The sequence below is a fragment of the Mobula hypostoma genome, chromosome 28 (genome assembly GCF_963921235.1).
Source record: "Mobula hypostoma chromosome 28, sMobHyp1.1, whole genome shotgun sequence".
Classification (NCBI taxonomy): Eukaryota; Metazoa; Chordata; class Chondrichthyes; order Myliobatiformes; family Myliobatidae; genus Mobula; species Mobula hypostoma.
The window spans coordinates 16,026,072-16,041,685 of NC_086124.1; the positions used below are offsets into that span (position 1 = coordinate 16,026,072).

Below are 15,614 nucleotides of genomic sequence, written 5' to 3' on the forward strand. Positions count from 1 at the left end.
CGACGATAGCATTCCTATATTTTCTTTCGCGTTTAGTCCACGCTCGGCGCACATTCATGCTAGTTGTTTGTACTTGACCTCGTGAGATCTAATTCTCTTTATCGAATGTCCGTGTGAGAAGATTTTCGTTCAGGGCAATGCTCTGCGGTAGCGTGTCATTGGTGACGTGTCCCAGTGTATATATCAAAAGCTAGAAGAAGGATACTTCTCAGAGTGTGGATGTCACCGTTCCTGCCATAATTGGATATCCAGTAATATATCGGATTGAAGACATATACTATCCTGCTATATCCTGCGATTACAGTAATTGGAGTTTCGAGTAATGCGCTATCTTAAGACTGATGTAATAGATGTGTTTCCATGTTGAGATTGCTATTCCTGCGCGATTTCTTTTCTCTTTTCCCAGAGTTTTTCTCAGTGCTTACGCTTAGATGAAAAAAAATTGTCTTTACATTGATGCTTACTGCACAATGTACGGTGTCAAACATCTTCCCACTCCTCTGTTCCCTTACGTCAGTATAGCTGCTGTTTATTGTCTGTGGCAACTACACTGGATTAGTATCGATGTAACGATCAGTAGTTGGCGTCCCTGCAGCTAATAATGGGTTTATCTTGGGGAATAACGATGACAAACGGGGCGCCACGGTAGTGTAGCAATTAGTGCGACGCTATTACCATAAAACCATTAGACACAGGAGCAAAACTAAGCCAGTTGGCCCATCGAGTCATGGAATAAATAGCACAGAACCCGCCCCCTGACCTAACTGAAACAAGAGGAATTCTGCAGATGCTGGAATTTCAAGCAACACACATAAAAGTTGCTGTTGAACGCAGGAGGACTGGCAGCACCTCGAGGAAGAGGTACGGTCGACGTTTCGGGCCGAGATGCTGCCTGGCCTGTTGCGTTCACCAGCAACTAACTCGTCTGCTCGGACGGGGACAACTATCCAATCTCTTCCAATCAGACGGAATTGTGTTTGTAGAGCTTTCGTTGCATCCAGAGTCGTGGCTGAAGTTTAAAATGTTAATTGCAGCCGATTCCAGCACTTGCTTTGACATCTTCATCATGTTAAGCTACTCGTCTGCCTGATTCCCCTTGCGCACACTGTAACTTTTCCATGTATCTTTAAATCTGTTACGACGGGAAGAAAAAGATTAAACGGATGTACCAGATCTCCGCCACTCATGCATTAGTAAACCCCTACAAGGTCACTCCTCATCCTCCTCAGCTTCCAAGAGAACAATCTCAACCTATCCAGTCAGTTTTGTTAATATAATGGCTCCGGATCAGGTAACATCCTCGTACATCCTCGTGAAGACTCGCTTCCATCTTTCTGGATATGTGACATTTTCCGAATCTCGGACTTCAGGAGAGAACAATATTGCTAGTAGAGCGGAAATGAATTATTGTCTGTGCAGGTGAATTACGTTAAAGCTTAATCTCGTATCGTCATTTTATATCCGCGTGCATCATATCAAGTAACATCAATATCAAGTAGCATCGCATTACTGTCATCAAGGAAACGTTACAGGAGCCCGAAGACCCATACTCCATGCTTTATGAACAGCTTCATCCCCACTGCCGTCCGATTTCTGAACAGTCCAAGAAACTATGAACACGTCATTGCTATTTTTCATTTGCACTATTAATTTACTTACTGTTCTTTACCTGTCTAGTACTCTAAGAGACTACTAGACAGGTATATGGAGAAATTTAAGGTGGAGGGTTATATGGGAGACAGGGTTTGAGGGTCGGCACAACGTTGTGGGCCGTAGGGCCTGTAATGCGCTGTACTATTCTATGTTCTATGTTCTTTGTAACATATAGCATTTTTCTTATTGCTTCCATAGTAATGAAGACACATATCAACACTTTTTCGGACACAGCTCAGAGTGGATGATATATACTCATATCTATTGGAAATTCAATATAGATTTATAAATAACTGTAAAAGGGTCCCTAATGTCTATCAGAGCGCTAAGGCTTTCAGTTAGATTTGCATGAGATATGTCATTGGGAAAATAGGAAGCAATGATAGAAAACTCTGATAGAATAGACGGACTGAATTATCTCCCTCTCTGTCATGAGGAGCTGTGACCTGTTTCAATGATTTTGCTTCGATGAGATCGCCTCCATTCTGTGACTAATCTTAAGGCTAAATATAATATAATATAATTGTTACGCACCCTGTAAATGGATTGTCAAACCAGTAGAAATGGAACACTCGTTGGTGTCTGTGATTACTGGAAACTAATAAAGTTTTTTTTAGTTAAGAAAGTAAGTAATACAGTACACTAACCGCAAGGATATAAATGTAACAGGTTAGAAATGATAGTATACACATATACACAGAAATAGGGTAATAGGAATCAACCAAGCTCTATCGCAGTCTAGCGGTAAATTGTCAGTCTTAAAGTGAAGCAGAGTTCAGTTCAGTTTAGTGTGTTTCGAAGTAATCGCTGTTGTTGTACCGTTGGGGGTGGGAGGTGGGGAGAGGTGGAGAGTGAGAGAGGGAGAGAGAGAGAGAGAGAGAGAGGGAGGGAGGGAGGGAGAGAGAGAGGGAGAGAGAGAGGGAGAGAGAGAGAGAGAGAGAGAGAGAGAGAGAGAGAGAGAGAGAGAGAGAGAGAGAGAGAGAGAGAGAGAGAGAGAGAGAGAGAGAGAGAGAGAGAGAGAGAGAGAGGGAGAGAGGGAGAGAGAGAGAGAGAGGGAGAGGGAGGGAGGGAGAGAGAGAGAGAGAGAGAGAGAGAGAGAGAGAGAGAGAGAGAGAGAGAGAGAGAGAGAGAGAGAGAGAGAGAGAGAGAGAGAGAGAGAGAGAGAGAGAGAGAGAGAGAGAGAGAGAGAGAGAGAGAGAGAGAGAGAGAGAGAGAGAGAGAGAGAGAGAGAGAGAGAGAGAGAGAGAGAGAGAGAGAGAGAGAGAGAGAGAGAGAGAGAGAGAGAGAGAGAGAGAGAGAGAGAGAGAGAGAGAGAGAGAGAGAGAGAGAGAGAGAGAGAGAGAGAGAGAGAGAGAGAGAGAGAGAGAGAGAGAGAGAGAGAGAGAGAGAGAGAGAGAGAGAGAGAGAGAGAGAGAGAGAGAGAGAGAGAGAGAGAGAGAGAGAGAGAGAGAGAGAGAGAGAGAGAGAGAGAGAGAGAGAGAGAGAGAGAGAGAGAGAGAGAGAGAGAGAGAGAGAGAGAGAGAGAGAGAGAGAGAGAGAGAGAGAGAGAGAGAGAGAGAGAGAGAGAGAGAGAGAGAGAGAGAGAGAGAGAGAGAGAGAGAGAGAGAGAGAGAGAGAGAGAGAGAGAGAGAGAGAGAGAGAGAGAGAGAGAGAGAGAGAGAGAGAGAGAGAGAGAGAGAGAGAGAGAGAGAGAGAGAGAGAGAGAGAGAGAGAGAGAGAGAGAGAGAGAGAGAGAGAGAGAGAGAGAGAGAGAGAGAGAGAGAGAGAGAGAGAGAGAGAGAGAGAGAGAGAGAGAGAGAGAGAGAGAGAGAGAGAGAGAGAGAGAGAGAGAGAGAGAGAGAGAGAGAGAGAGAGAGAGAGAGAGAGAGAGAGAGAGAGAGAGAGAGAGAGAGAGAGAGAGAGAGAGAGAGAGAGAGAGAGAGAGAGAGAGAGAGAGAGAGAGAGAGAGAGAGAGAGAGAGAGAGAGAGAGAGAGAGAGAGAGAGAGAGAGAGAGAGAGAGAGAGAGAGAGAGAGAGAGAGAGAGAGAGAGAGAGAGAGAGAGACCCCTCCGTTCCGGATGCGATAGTTCTTCCGTGGTGAACCCGGCACACAGGCATGGGCGGACACACAACAGGTTCCCACCGGTCGTAACTTTACACCCTGTGAGCCTCTGAACGATTTCCGTGAATCGGTTCTCCGAGCTCCCACCAACTTGTGGGGAACAATGCTCTTTCCAGGGTCTCGTGGCCTGTGTGTCTGTGCCTCAGCAAACCCGCTATTTTATCCTCTCCCTGATGGGGTATCACCTGTCCATCAAACTTCACACTTCCTATTGTCTCAGAAGGATTGTTAATGAGCAGTTCAGGTTCAACGCAAACTGTCTGTGGCAGACGCCAACATACTGAATTGTGTGTGTGTCTCTCTCTCGTTATCTCTCTCTTCTCTCTTATTAGTATTTTGAATGGCTCTCCCTTATCTCTCGTTATCTCTCTCGCTCATTAACGGCATCTGTTCTGCAGCTCTGCTTGGCTTCACACATGACATAATATAATATAATCTGCACGATATGAACCCAGCTGCAGCTCTTTACATGCATGTTAGAGAACTGCAGCTCCATCTGGCTGACCTTCGGCTCGTACGGGAGAATGACGATGTGGTAAATAGGAGCAAAAGTGACATAGTCACCTGTAGGTTGCAGCATCCGTGTAGCAGGTAGTCAGAAGAGGGATAGCAAATTGAAAGTGTGCAGACTACCCTTCTGGTCATTCCCCTCATTAATAACTCTACCACTTTCGATACCGTTGCGGAAGGAGGAGCTATTGACGTCAGCAGCATCTGAGTCTCTGGTTCTTGAGTCTGGCTCTGGCTCAGAGGGGAATGGGGAAGAAAGGGAGTGCAGTGGTAATGGGGGATTCCATAGTTAGAAGAGCAGACAGGAGAGTTTGTGGATATGAAGGAGACATCACGATGGTATGTTGCCAACCAGGTGCCGGGGTCAGGGACGTGTCCGATAAGGTCCACAGCAGACAGAGGGACACAGAATAACCAGAAGTCGTGGAACATGTTGGTACCAACGATATAAGTAAGAAAAGGGATGGGGTCCTGAAGCTGCAACAAGGGGATTTAGGTAGAAAGCAGGACGTCATATGCAGTTTTTTCTGTATACCGGCCTGTACCACGCGTCAGTGAGAGTAAGAAAAGGATGTGTAGGCAGGTGAATGTGTGGCTGAGAAATTGGGTCAAGCCTTCATATTTCTGGATCACTGGGATTTTCTTTGGGAAACATATGACCTGTACAAACAGGATCCGTTCCACCTGAAATTGGGTGGGGCAGTGTTGCGCAAGTTTGCCGCAACTGTTGGATAGCGTTTAAAGAAATTGACAGGGAATTTGGAACCAGAGTGATCGGGCGGAGGACGGGGCAGTTAATATACAAATAGGTGCAGTGTGTAGTGAGATGGTGAAGAAGGATAGAAAGTTGATCCAGCAAAATTGTAGTCAGTGGGATGCGTTAAAATGGGCCTTTAATCGAAATAGTAGGTTCAACAGTTCAACGGTTTGCAGAAGTAAGAATACCGGAAGGAAAGTGCCGGGAAAGTTGCAAAATCTCAAGACAAAATAAATAGACGTAAAGGTTTAGAAATCGATAGGAATTTAACCTCTGGTAACATTAAGGAAAACTGAAAACAAATACAGGACTGCATGTGTTGTATTTCAAGGCACGCAGCATACAAGGTCGATGATCTTGTAGAGCAGATGGGGACTGGCAGGTACGACGTTGTAGGCGTCACCGAGTCATGGATGAAAAAAGATCAGTAGTTGAGAGTCTAACAGGAAAGGATACATATTTTGACTAAAGATGGGCAATTAGGCTGAGGGGAGGTGGGTGACGCTGTTGGCAAAAGATGAAACCAAAACCTTATAAAAACTTAACATGGGATAGGAAGATGTAGAATCCTCGTGGGTAGTTTAAGAAACTACAAAGTCAGAAAGACCCTCATGGCTTCCGAACAGTAGTAGGATTTGGGGTACAAATTGAAACGGAAGATAGAAGACGCATGTACAATGGGCAATGGTGCGATAGTCACGAGAGAGTTTGATACGCGGGTACACATCAAGGGTTGAAGTTTTAGGGAACTATTCAGAAAACCCAGGTGAGATACATTACAAAGAAGAATACTAAAGGCAGGATGCCACCACCGCAGCTGACAAGGGAAGTCAAACACAGCATAAAAGCAAAAGAGAGGGCAGAGAATATATCAAAATTAAGTGGGAAGCGAGAGGTTTGGGAAACATTTAAAAACCGACAGAAGACAAGCAAAAGATATAAAGGAGATAAAAGATGAAATATGAAGATTAGATGCCGATAGTGTAAATGAGGACACCAAAGTCTTTCTTTTAGCAGATACATAAAATCTAAAAGAGAGCTAACAGTGAATAAGCTCCTCAGACAATTCGACTGTCCTTCTGTGCACCCACTGTCATACTCCGGTCCGTGAAGTCCGCGTTCCGGTTCACGGTTCGGTCCGTGGACACCGGACTCTGGGTCTTCCGGCTGTCCCTTGTTTCATAGAAACATAGAAACATAGAAAATAGATGCAGGAGTAGGCCATTCGGCCCTTCGAGCCTGCACCGCCATTTATTACGATCATAGCTGATCCTCCAACTCAGAACCCCGCCCCAGCCTTCCCTCCATACCCCCTGACCCCCGTAGCCACAAGGGCCATATCTAACTCCCTCTTAAATATAGCCAATGAACTGGCCTCAACTGTTTCCTGTGGCAGAGGATTCCATAGATTCACCACTCTCTGTGTGAAGAAGTTTTTCCTAATCTCGGTCCTAAAAGGCTTCCCCTCTATCCTCAAACTGTGGCCCCTCGTTCTGGACTTCCCCAACATCGGGAACAATCTTCCTGCATCTAGCCTGTCCAATCCCTTTAGGATCTTATACGTTTCAATCAGATCCCCCCTCAATCTTCTAAATTCCAACGAGTACAAGTCAGTTGGGCTTAATCATAGGCACCCAATGCTGGTCTTGGGGCTGGGAATATTAGTGCAACCTGTGTCTGGATCCTTGCCTGCAACCTTGTCAAGTTCAATCACCGGAGCCAGACCGGAGCCTTGCCGTATCAAGATAGGGAACTGTCTATCGTTCAGTGGGAACTGTCTCTGCGCCCAAGCCTTCGCTAGGTAGGTCCGGCCGTTTGCCGCTAGCTAGTGTTGGGAACTGTTTCTGTGTCCACGCCTTCTGTAGGTAGTCCTGGCCGTTTGCTGCTACATAGTGTTGGGAACCGTCTCGTGTTCAGCATTCTGTGCATGAGTCCCAGCCCTACGTCCTGTTCTCAAGGAGGGATCCCGGCTCTGTGCTCCATGCCCCTGTGTTCCTGTCTCTCAAGTTCAAGGCTCCATGTTCCCGTACTCTAGACCAAGGCTCTGTGTTCCTGTCCTCCCCAAGACCAAGGCTCTGTGTTCTGCATTCCGGTAGTCCCAAGTCCAAGGTTCCCTCGTCCTGTGCTGGAGTTCCCTCGGGGTCTTGCCCAGGAGTCTCTCGTTCTGTCCTGTAGCCTCGCCTAGTCCTGTCTCCCAAGACCACGTCATGTCCTCGCCTACTTCCGGAGTCTGAGCCCGAGGTTCTGGGTACTTGTCCAGTCTCTGGCTCGGAGTCCGAATCCAAACCTCGTCATGCCCTCGCCTCGAAGAACCCAAGCCATGAAGTACCCAAGCCATGAAGAAGCCAAGCCATGTCCAGCCCTGTAGCCACGTCATGTCCTCGCCTAGTTCCGGAGTCCGAGCGCAAGTCAAGACCCAGGTTTTGGGTCCTAGTCCAGTCTCCGGCTTGGAGTCCAAGCCCAGGCTCCTAGTTCCCAGTTCCTTCTCCTGGTCTCGCTTGCCTATCCAATGTCCTAGCCCATGTCTGTGTTCTTGTCCCAGCGCCTTGCTCACCTCCGAGCCCTGTCCAGATCAGCATTCGATACCCTGCAGTATGCCAAACTGGAACATTGAATTCGACGAAAGTGTTATCTACCTGCCGAACAGAGCCTACTCTATTTGGACAAGCAGGGAAGCACTGTGAGGATCATGTTTTTTTTTGGATTTATCAAGTGCTTTCAATACCATACAGCCCTCATTGTTGGGGGAGAAGCTCGGTTTAATGCCAGTTGAAACTTCCATTGTATCCTTGATAATGACTGGCAGACCACAGTTTGTGCGGCTTCAGAGCTGTATGTCAGATATTGCTGTAAGCACTGGGGCCCCACAGGGGATTGTATTGGCTCCCTTCCTGTTTACCCTGTATATTTAAGAATTTAGATACAACACTGAGTTATGTTATCTGAAGAGATTCTCTGATGACTCAGAAATAGTTGGATGTTTAAAGGGAGGACGGGAGGATGAATACAGAGCCCTGGTGACGGACGTTGTCAAATGGTGCAAGCTGAATTTTCTGCAGATCAATATCAGTGAGACAAAGGAGATTGTGAAAGACTAAGCCTGCACTGCTCAGTGTTACTATTGATGGTGAGGACGTGGATGTGGTGTGGACCTACAAGTACTTGAGAGTGAACCTGGGGATGATAGACTTGAGTAAAGCACCAATACAGAGGCTGTGTGCAAGAAGAGCCAGAGTCACCTCTACTTCCTGAAGAGATCCTTTGGAATATGCAGGCCTCTCCTTCACATATTCTACCAGACTGTTTTTGCCAGGGTAATCTTCCATGCGGTGGTGTGCTGGGGTAATGACATCAACATGGATGATGCCAACAGGCTCAACAAACAGATTAGAATGGCTGGTTCTGTTATAGCAATCGAACTGGACACACTGGAGGGTGGTAGTACGAAGGACATTACGGAATATTCTAGCAATTCTGGACAACGTTTCTCATCTTCTGCATGCCACCTTAGCTGAACAGAGGAGCTCTTTTATTAATAGACAACGACAACTGCGCCTTTCCAAAGAGCACTATCTGAGTTCATTCTTACTCTCGGCCTTTAGGCTCTATAATGAGTAAATCTACAGCCGGGCAAATGATGACCCCTCCTGTTTGACTGTTTGAGATAACTTTTTTAAAAATTCTTTTTACTTCTCTTCCTGTATTTGCATGTCTGTGCATTTGTAATGTTACCGTAACACTGTTACTTCCTTTGGAATCAGCAGAGTATCTATCTTTTACAACAGAGATGAGGCTGACTTTCTAACAATAGATCGTGAATCTGTGGAATTCATTGCTTGACACAGTTGTGTCTGCCAAGAGATTGGGTATATTTACATTGGATGTCCATAAGTTGTTGCCCAGTAACCAAGTCAAAGATTCCTTGGAGACGGGAGGAGAATCGGTTTGAGAGGTATGATAAAACTGCCCAGATGGAATGGTGCGCAGACTCATTACGGCGAATTGCCTAATTCTGTACCCACGTGTGATGCCCTATGTCACGTGTTCCTTTCAGCTCCTCCCTTCTGCAGTCATATTCTTAACGATTCCTGGAAATAACGGCAGAATCAGAATCTTCTCCGCACAGAACAATTATGTGTCCAAGCAGTACAAAATAGATCATGATCACCGCCGCGTTGTTGCTGTTAATCGGTGAGTCGTGAAACTATTCCATATTTAAACGGTTGTATTCAGTGCCGACAACTTACCGTGATCGTCAGCGTGAGTACGATGAAAAGTTCTGTGCAAGCTATCGTAGTTCAAATTTATGGAATGCCTCCTCTGCTGATCCACGAACAGACATTTTAACGCCGTTTCGCTTTTCTGCAATCTAGATACGTTCACCTGCTTCAGTTTTATTGTGTTCGTCTTACGCCCGCTGTGCTGCTTTTTTGCTACTTGCGTTTCTGTACAGAATTAAAACAAAATGCATTTTGCTACAAGATAAAATACTGAGGGTTAGTTATCGGCGAAATTAAATTCCAAAATATGGTTTGTAAAACGCTGTTAAAAATTTCCTCTGTACAATCCATAACCCATTGCATTTTGTTGGTAGAAAATGTGCATGTACAGAGCTCAAACAGGAAGAAAAGGTACAAGCTGTTTCCCACAGTCGATGGATAGTGTACTCTATATTTAGCTGTGTTTGTGCTTAGCCCGTTTGTGCCTTGTGGGCACAAGTTCCTCTTTCTCTGGATTACAGTTACTTCTGGTTAAAACTGCCTCTTTGCTTTATGACTTCTAGCTCTTTTAACATTATATCAGAAGCAGTCATTTTCACAGAGCATGCATTATTAATAATAATAATTTCTATTTGGGTTTACCCCTTGAAACTTAATCACGTGGCCTCATTTAAACTTTTTACATTACTGCTGCTGTTTCTCCAGCAAATTCATCTTCTGCCCTGTGCATCTTCCATCCCTATTTTTCTGTCGCTTCACTGCGAAATGTGTATATTTGTTTTACTTTGCAAACAAATTGTTGAAACATACACTTGCCTCAGTTTATCCGGCATGATGTGTATCTGAGGTAAATCCGCGTTTCCGTTTCAACCCTTTGTTTCCGCAGAGCAACGCAGAAGTAATGATCTTACAACAATAACAACAACAACAATTCAGCGAGCCTCTCCATCTTCAAATCGAGCTCATTTTGGCCTCTGTCCTCGGCATTTTTCATAAGCATGCTGAAAATATAGCGCAAGCACACACACACGTGTGTGTGTGTGTGTGTGTGTGTGCGCGCCTGTGTAGATATAGGTATATGTATTAGTGGCTGGGGCCAGCGAAAAATCTGGAAGCCACTGATGTCAAGAGCAGGAACTGCAAATAGGAGTAGTCCTTTCAAAGTCCAACGTCAAGCGAATGAATGTATACCCGTAGGAATAAAAGAGGCGGGAACTTGGACGGGTCAAACCCACGGTCCTGGAAGAGACGCGAATCATTCATGAAGATGTCAGGAAAATGGTCGCTATGGACCAACCTGCTAGGAGAATGCCTCAGACAGCAGGCAGGGGATATAGGTGTAAGTAAAATGGGCCAGAGGACAGAGACCATGGTAGGACAAGCCAGCCCAAGGGATGTACAAACGCCAGATATCAACGGTGGCCGACCTAAGAAAGTCCCAACAGTGGCTGGAAATTGCAGGTCTGTGGGACGCTGCTCATCGCTGCACAAGACCAGGCGCTGAGCAACATAAGCGGAGTTCTTTCACACCAGACAAGACTTAAGATGCAGACTGTGCAAGGAATCCGCGGAAACCATTCAGCACACACAGCAGGGTGCAAGATGCAGGCAGGGACAGCACACACTGATCCACACAACCAAGTTGTAGGAATTGTGTACAGAAACATCAGCGCTGGGTAAGGATTGGACACTCGCAAGTCCGATGAGGAACACCTGAGAATTTAGTGGAGAATGACAGAACTAGGATCAAGTGGGACGTTCAAAATCAGACTGATAGCAGGTATCCGCCAACCAACCTTACAATAATATTGGACTGGGAACAGAAGAAAGCAATAGCAATATATATGGCAATCCCGAATGACAGTAACATCAGGATGAAAGAATGTGAGAAGTTGGAGAGCTACCAGGACTTGAAAGAGCAGATAGAAAGGGCGTGGAAGGTCGAAAGCAGAGTATTCCCGGCGGTGATAGGAACACCTGGACTGGGAAAGTGCTTTCAACAAATCCCGGGAACAACATCTGAGATCTCAGTCCAGAGAAGAGCGCTACTAGCAACAGCTAAGATACTGCGCCGGACCCTCATGCTCCCGGGCGTCTGGTAGAAGACCCAACGTGGAGGGAAAAAGGGACTTAAACACCACCTATAGAGGGTAAGAAATGTTTTAAGGAGGATATAAATTCGAAAATAGTTCGTTTTCCACATTATTGCAACTTTATACTGCATCACCAGGAATACAATGCTTAGGAAATATGTTTTGTTAAAATAAAACTAACGCGTTGATAGTTTGTTGATACAGTTGTAATTCTGCGGGACGGGTATTAAGGTGATTATTGGCAAATCTAACTGTGGAAATGACGCAGTCATGATCAACCGATCATTGTGCGTAGGCGGAGGCCAGTAGTGCATAGAAATAAATTCCAGCAAACAGCAGATCTCATTAACTGGAGCTGAGTTAACATTGTCAAATTCACTGAAAATTTTTCAGAAGCGAGCTCTGTCCCCATGTTCAGTTCTGTGAAATCAACAGTGGTAGCAGAAAGCTATTGTGTGCAACCGTCTTCCCTTGTGTCCAGCTATTGACACAGTGACTAATATGCATTAAAGACAGAGAGCGGATATTTCTGAAAATAGTTTTCGGTTGATTGTTCTGTGAAGTCTTTCTTCTGCGGCGCAGTCTTCTTTGTATAAGAACTTGACTGAAATAAAGCCACTAACTGCCGTCGTCATAGCTTTCTAGATGAACGTAACAGATTTTAAAAAAACTGTCAGTTGAAAGTTTTATTTTTTCCTTAAAATTTTACCGTTGCCTTTTTTATTTCCTATATGTCACCAGGGGACTTGTGTGAGTGATAATCCATAACACGTGGAACATTTCAAATAGAGTTGTAATACCCAAAAACGCACCTAGACTTCACTTCCCTGCTCTGTCTGTAAGGGCGCCTCAGCCTCATAGGTCAGCAGAGAGGCGTGAACCCAGGATCCCTTGGAAAACACAGCGTCGAACCGAGCTAGTAAATCACCAGTTAATTCTTAGACAACGAACAAGTTATTTCCACCAAACTACCAGATGCTCACGTAATTCTCAACAAAACGAAATGCTTTCAAACGGAAAGGGTTTTTGGAGTAGAGGGATGAGAAGAGAATAAGAAACCGAAGAAGAGAGAAAGATGAAAATAGAGAAAGAAAGAAAGAAAGAAGAGGAAGAGAGAATGAAGTATGAAAGAAAGAATGAAAGTGAGAAAGAAAGAATGAAAAGAAGAAAGAGAGACAGGCAGAAAACAGCAGGAAAGAGAAGAAATAGAGATAAACAACATGTTAATAGATGCAGTAAAGAGGGAGAGTAAGTGTCGTGCGAAAAATATGCGGTTACAGAAAATTAATTTAGTTCATGCATTTTCAGACTCACAAGAATTTCAGCAGTAGCAACAAACTTATTGCCAGGGATATAAATAATTTGCTATCAAATATATCTCATTTTATTGTCAATGCTTGTTTTTACTTCCTTGTTCCGTGTCGGGTTCATGCACTTCTGAGAAACGGCTTAATACTGGGAAAAGTACTGACAACGGCCACTTGCACAAACTGTCTGTTCAAAATATTTGTTCATAACCTATTCAGTATATCCGACATTACAAATTGAAAGAAATTTTATCAGTACAGTAGTTAACACGGACAATGCTGAACCTCCAGAATAGCTATTTGTTCATCTTCCGCATTTAACATTTGTTGAGGAATGTGGGACTGGCTAATATGACCACATTCTTCCAACTTCCAGTTTCTAAGAAAAGTATTTTTTTCAACAAGTGCAATTTCCCACCTCAGATTAAACCATTCTACCACCTTACTGTCAATCTGATTAACACTTTGCTTCCCTCTCCTGACTTCGCCTTTTCACTTGTTCCAGTTCTTTGAGAAAGCAAACAGAACCGTGCATAACTTTGCCCAGCATGTTTAAATGAGCTACAAGGAAGGCTGGCGGTTGGGTACAGACCGAATGAGATATACACAGAAGTCTAAAACTAACTTTCTGTAAGAATCTATAGATGAAAAGCTATTGCTCTCACAGCCCAAACGGAGATGACTATTCTGAAGAAACTGAAGTAAATATTCGTTACAGTCCGTGCAAATACTAATTTGGTTTTGATAGTCCTCATGTAGTCTCTCATCACGTGGTGAGTCTTTTCAAGAAAAATCTCTTCAGGTTGATAAACTGTAGTTAAACAGGGAGATAAATAGACAGATAGATGGACAGAGAGACAGAGCGAAATAAAGAGACAGAGAGAAGGACAGACAAACAAAGGCAGATGGATAGACAGATAGATAAGCAGATAAATAGACAGATAGATAGATAGATCGATCGATAGATAGATAGATAGATAGTTAGATAGATAGATAGATAGATACATTTAGTAGTTCGGTTTGGCTGATTGATTGCAGGTGTGTACGCCGATCCCAGAGGTTAGGTTGCAAATTTTTCGTCACCATTCGAACTGACATCATCTATGCGCAATTCAGCATTGCTTCCGTTGAGTGTTCGCGTCTGACTCGTTGTTCTCACTAACAACACGCTGGAGGAACTCAGCAGGTCGGGCAGCATCCGTGGAAAATATCAGTCAACGTCAGGTCCTGACAAAGGGTTCCGGCCCGAAACGTTGACTGATCTTTTCCACGGATGCTGCCCGACCTGCTGAGTTCCTCCAGCGTGTTGTGGGTGGTGCTTTGACCCCAGCATCTGCAGAGTATTTTGTGTTTATGACTCGTTGTTCTGATTGGCTATCTGTCGCGGTGGCCTCTGGTTACCGCTGGTCCAGGCCAACCGAGAAAAGGGGAATTGACCATGAATTGTACTATCATCACTAGTTTTTATAATATTTTTTTCTCAGCAGCTAAAGTACCTCCACTTGATTGTTGTTCACATTTAAAAGCGATCCTCAAAATTTTATTCAATAACCCTCTGTTGAATTGAAATAAGCCTTAAAACCCTCAATAATTCATTTCAAAGAAACCTTGGCACTGTTTCCCATTCCTTCCACTATGATAGTCTTCTGCTCAGTAAGCTCCCACGCTGAAAATTTACCATCGCAGCTAAAGAAAAGATGAAAGATGGAGATATCCTTCACACGACAATCCCCAGTATTTTACTACACCATTCCCTGCTGAACAGCAGAAATAATACTAATATCTAGCATGTCGCCTGAGCGTATTCTCTTCATCTTTATTTAGTTATGCCTCATTCAATAATTGATACCTACTTTTAATGTGTACGGATTATGTAGGTCATGACGTATCTCTCCTTCCAAGAAGTTGTCCAAATTAGTAGTTGAATCGCTGGTAAATACCGGGAATCTTCGTGTATTTAATGCCTGCATGTGTTGTTACATCCTCTGTAGACAAGGATGGGATTCGACTGACCATGATGTTCTCCATATTTTATGTTTTCGTCCCTGAATGTTGTTGATTATGTTAGCAGATTATCGGATCCAGAGAATTATATAATGACGTGGTGACTGTGAAGTGGTGTCCTTGAGATAAGAGTGTGACCATGGAATAATTGAAAGGCGATAATTGAAAGTTGTCTCTATCCACGCACTGGTCTTTCTGTTTCCGTCATGATTCTGTTCCATGGGGTGAAGAATGTCCGGCAGAGACAGTGCCTGATTGACAGATATCACAGTTTCAAAGCTGTTGCTTGAACCCCGGGGTGGGGGTGGTGTTTCGAAGGAGAGCGCTTCCAGTGATAAGTCACGAAATAATGAAGAGGGTATTTCTGCGAATAGGCTTTTAAATGTTTATGTAAGAATGATGTACAAATGATGTAATTTATTTTTAATTCCCCTTACAGCGGTCGTGAAGGACCAGAGCGAAAACGTTCAAGGTGCGTGCTAAAGTTTATTGATTATTCCTATTAAGCTGCTGTTCTATCTTGCTGTTTGGTTGATGTGTTATGTGATTAAAGCAACTTTATCTGTTGTCTCTGATCTTTCTACGGCTCTGATATAATTGATACAAACCTAGTGCTTTCAACATTAAGGCCCAAAAACAACTGCTATTCCTTGGTTTAGTTCACGGAAATGCTATTTTTGAGAGTAAGGAGGTAAGATGATAAAATATTATTATAGATGCAGAGTGAATTCGTTATAAAGACATTGTTAAGAAAGGCCAACTTGAAGAGGCAAATTGGACCCACCCACAATTTTCGTAAAATCAAAAGCAGATGTTATAATTCCAGAATTACATGTACAGGAATCTCCGCAATAAATTTCCTTCCGAACAGAACAGGGTAATCAACACAAGTACCGATATGGAATCCATCAATGTCACACAAGGTGAAATGTACAAGGTCCATTGGAACCTGTGCAGTGAACATTTTTA

At 44.1% G+C, this 15,614-nt stretch overlaps 2 protein-coding genes and 1 pseudogene across 5 annotated transcripts in view; 2 read left to right on the forward strand and 1 right to left on the reverse strand.

Moving 5' to 3' along the window:
- The window catches only part of LOC134338864 (histone H2A type 1-like), a 597,857-nt pseudogene that overhangs the window by 406,004 nt on the left and 176,239 nt on the right, over nucleotides 1-15,614 (forward strand).
- Nucleotides 1-15,614, reverse strand: part of LOC134339082 (histone H2A type 1-like) — a 318,239-nt gene that overhangs the window by 135,874 nt on the left and 166,751 nt on the right. The gene's annotated exons all lie outside the window — the stretch shown is intronic.
- The window catches only part of LOC134339080 (immunoglobulin superfamily member 1-like), a 77,229-nt gene continuing 70,707 nt past the window's right edge, over nucleotides 9,093-15,614 (forward strand). For 2 of the 4 annotated variants that reach the window (XM_063035386.1, XM_063035389.1), the window contains exons 1-2: nucleotides 9,093-9,212; nucleotides 15,085-15,117. In XM_063035386.1, coding sequence (XP_062891456.1) covers nucleotides 9,182-9,212; nucleotides 15,085-15,117 — 64 coding nt within the window. In that variant the 5' untranslated portion in view covers nucleotides 9,093-9,181. The remainder of the gene's footprint in view (nucleotides 9,213-15,084; nucleotides 15,118-15,614) is intronic. The other 2 variants (XM_063035390.1, XM_063035388.1) reach the window with 2 other exon arrangements.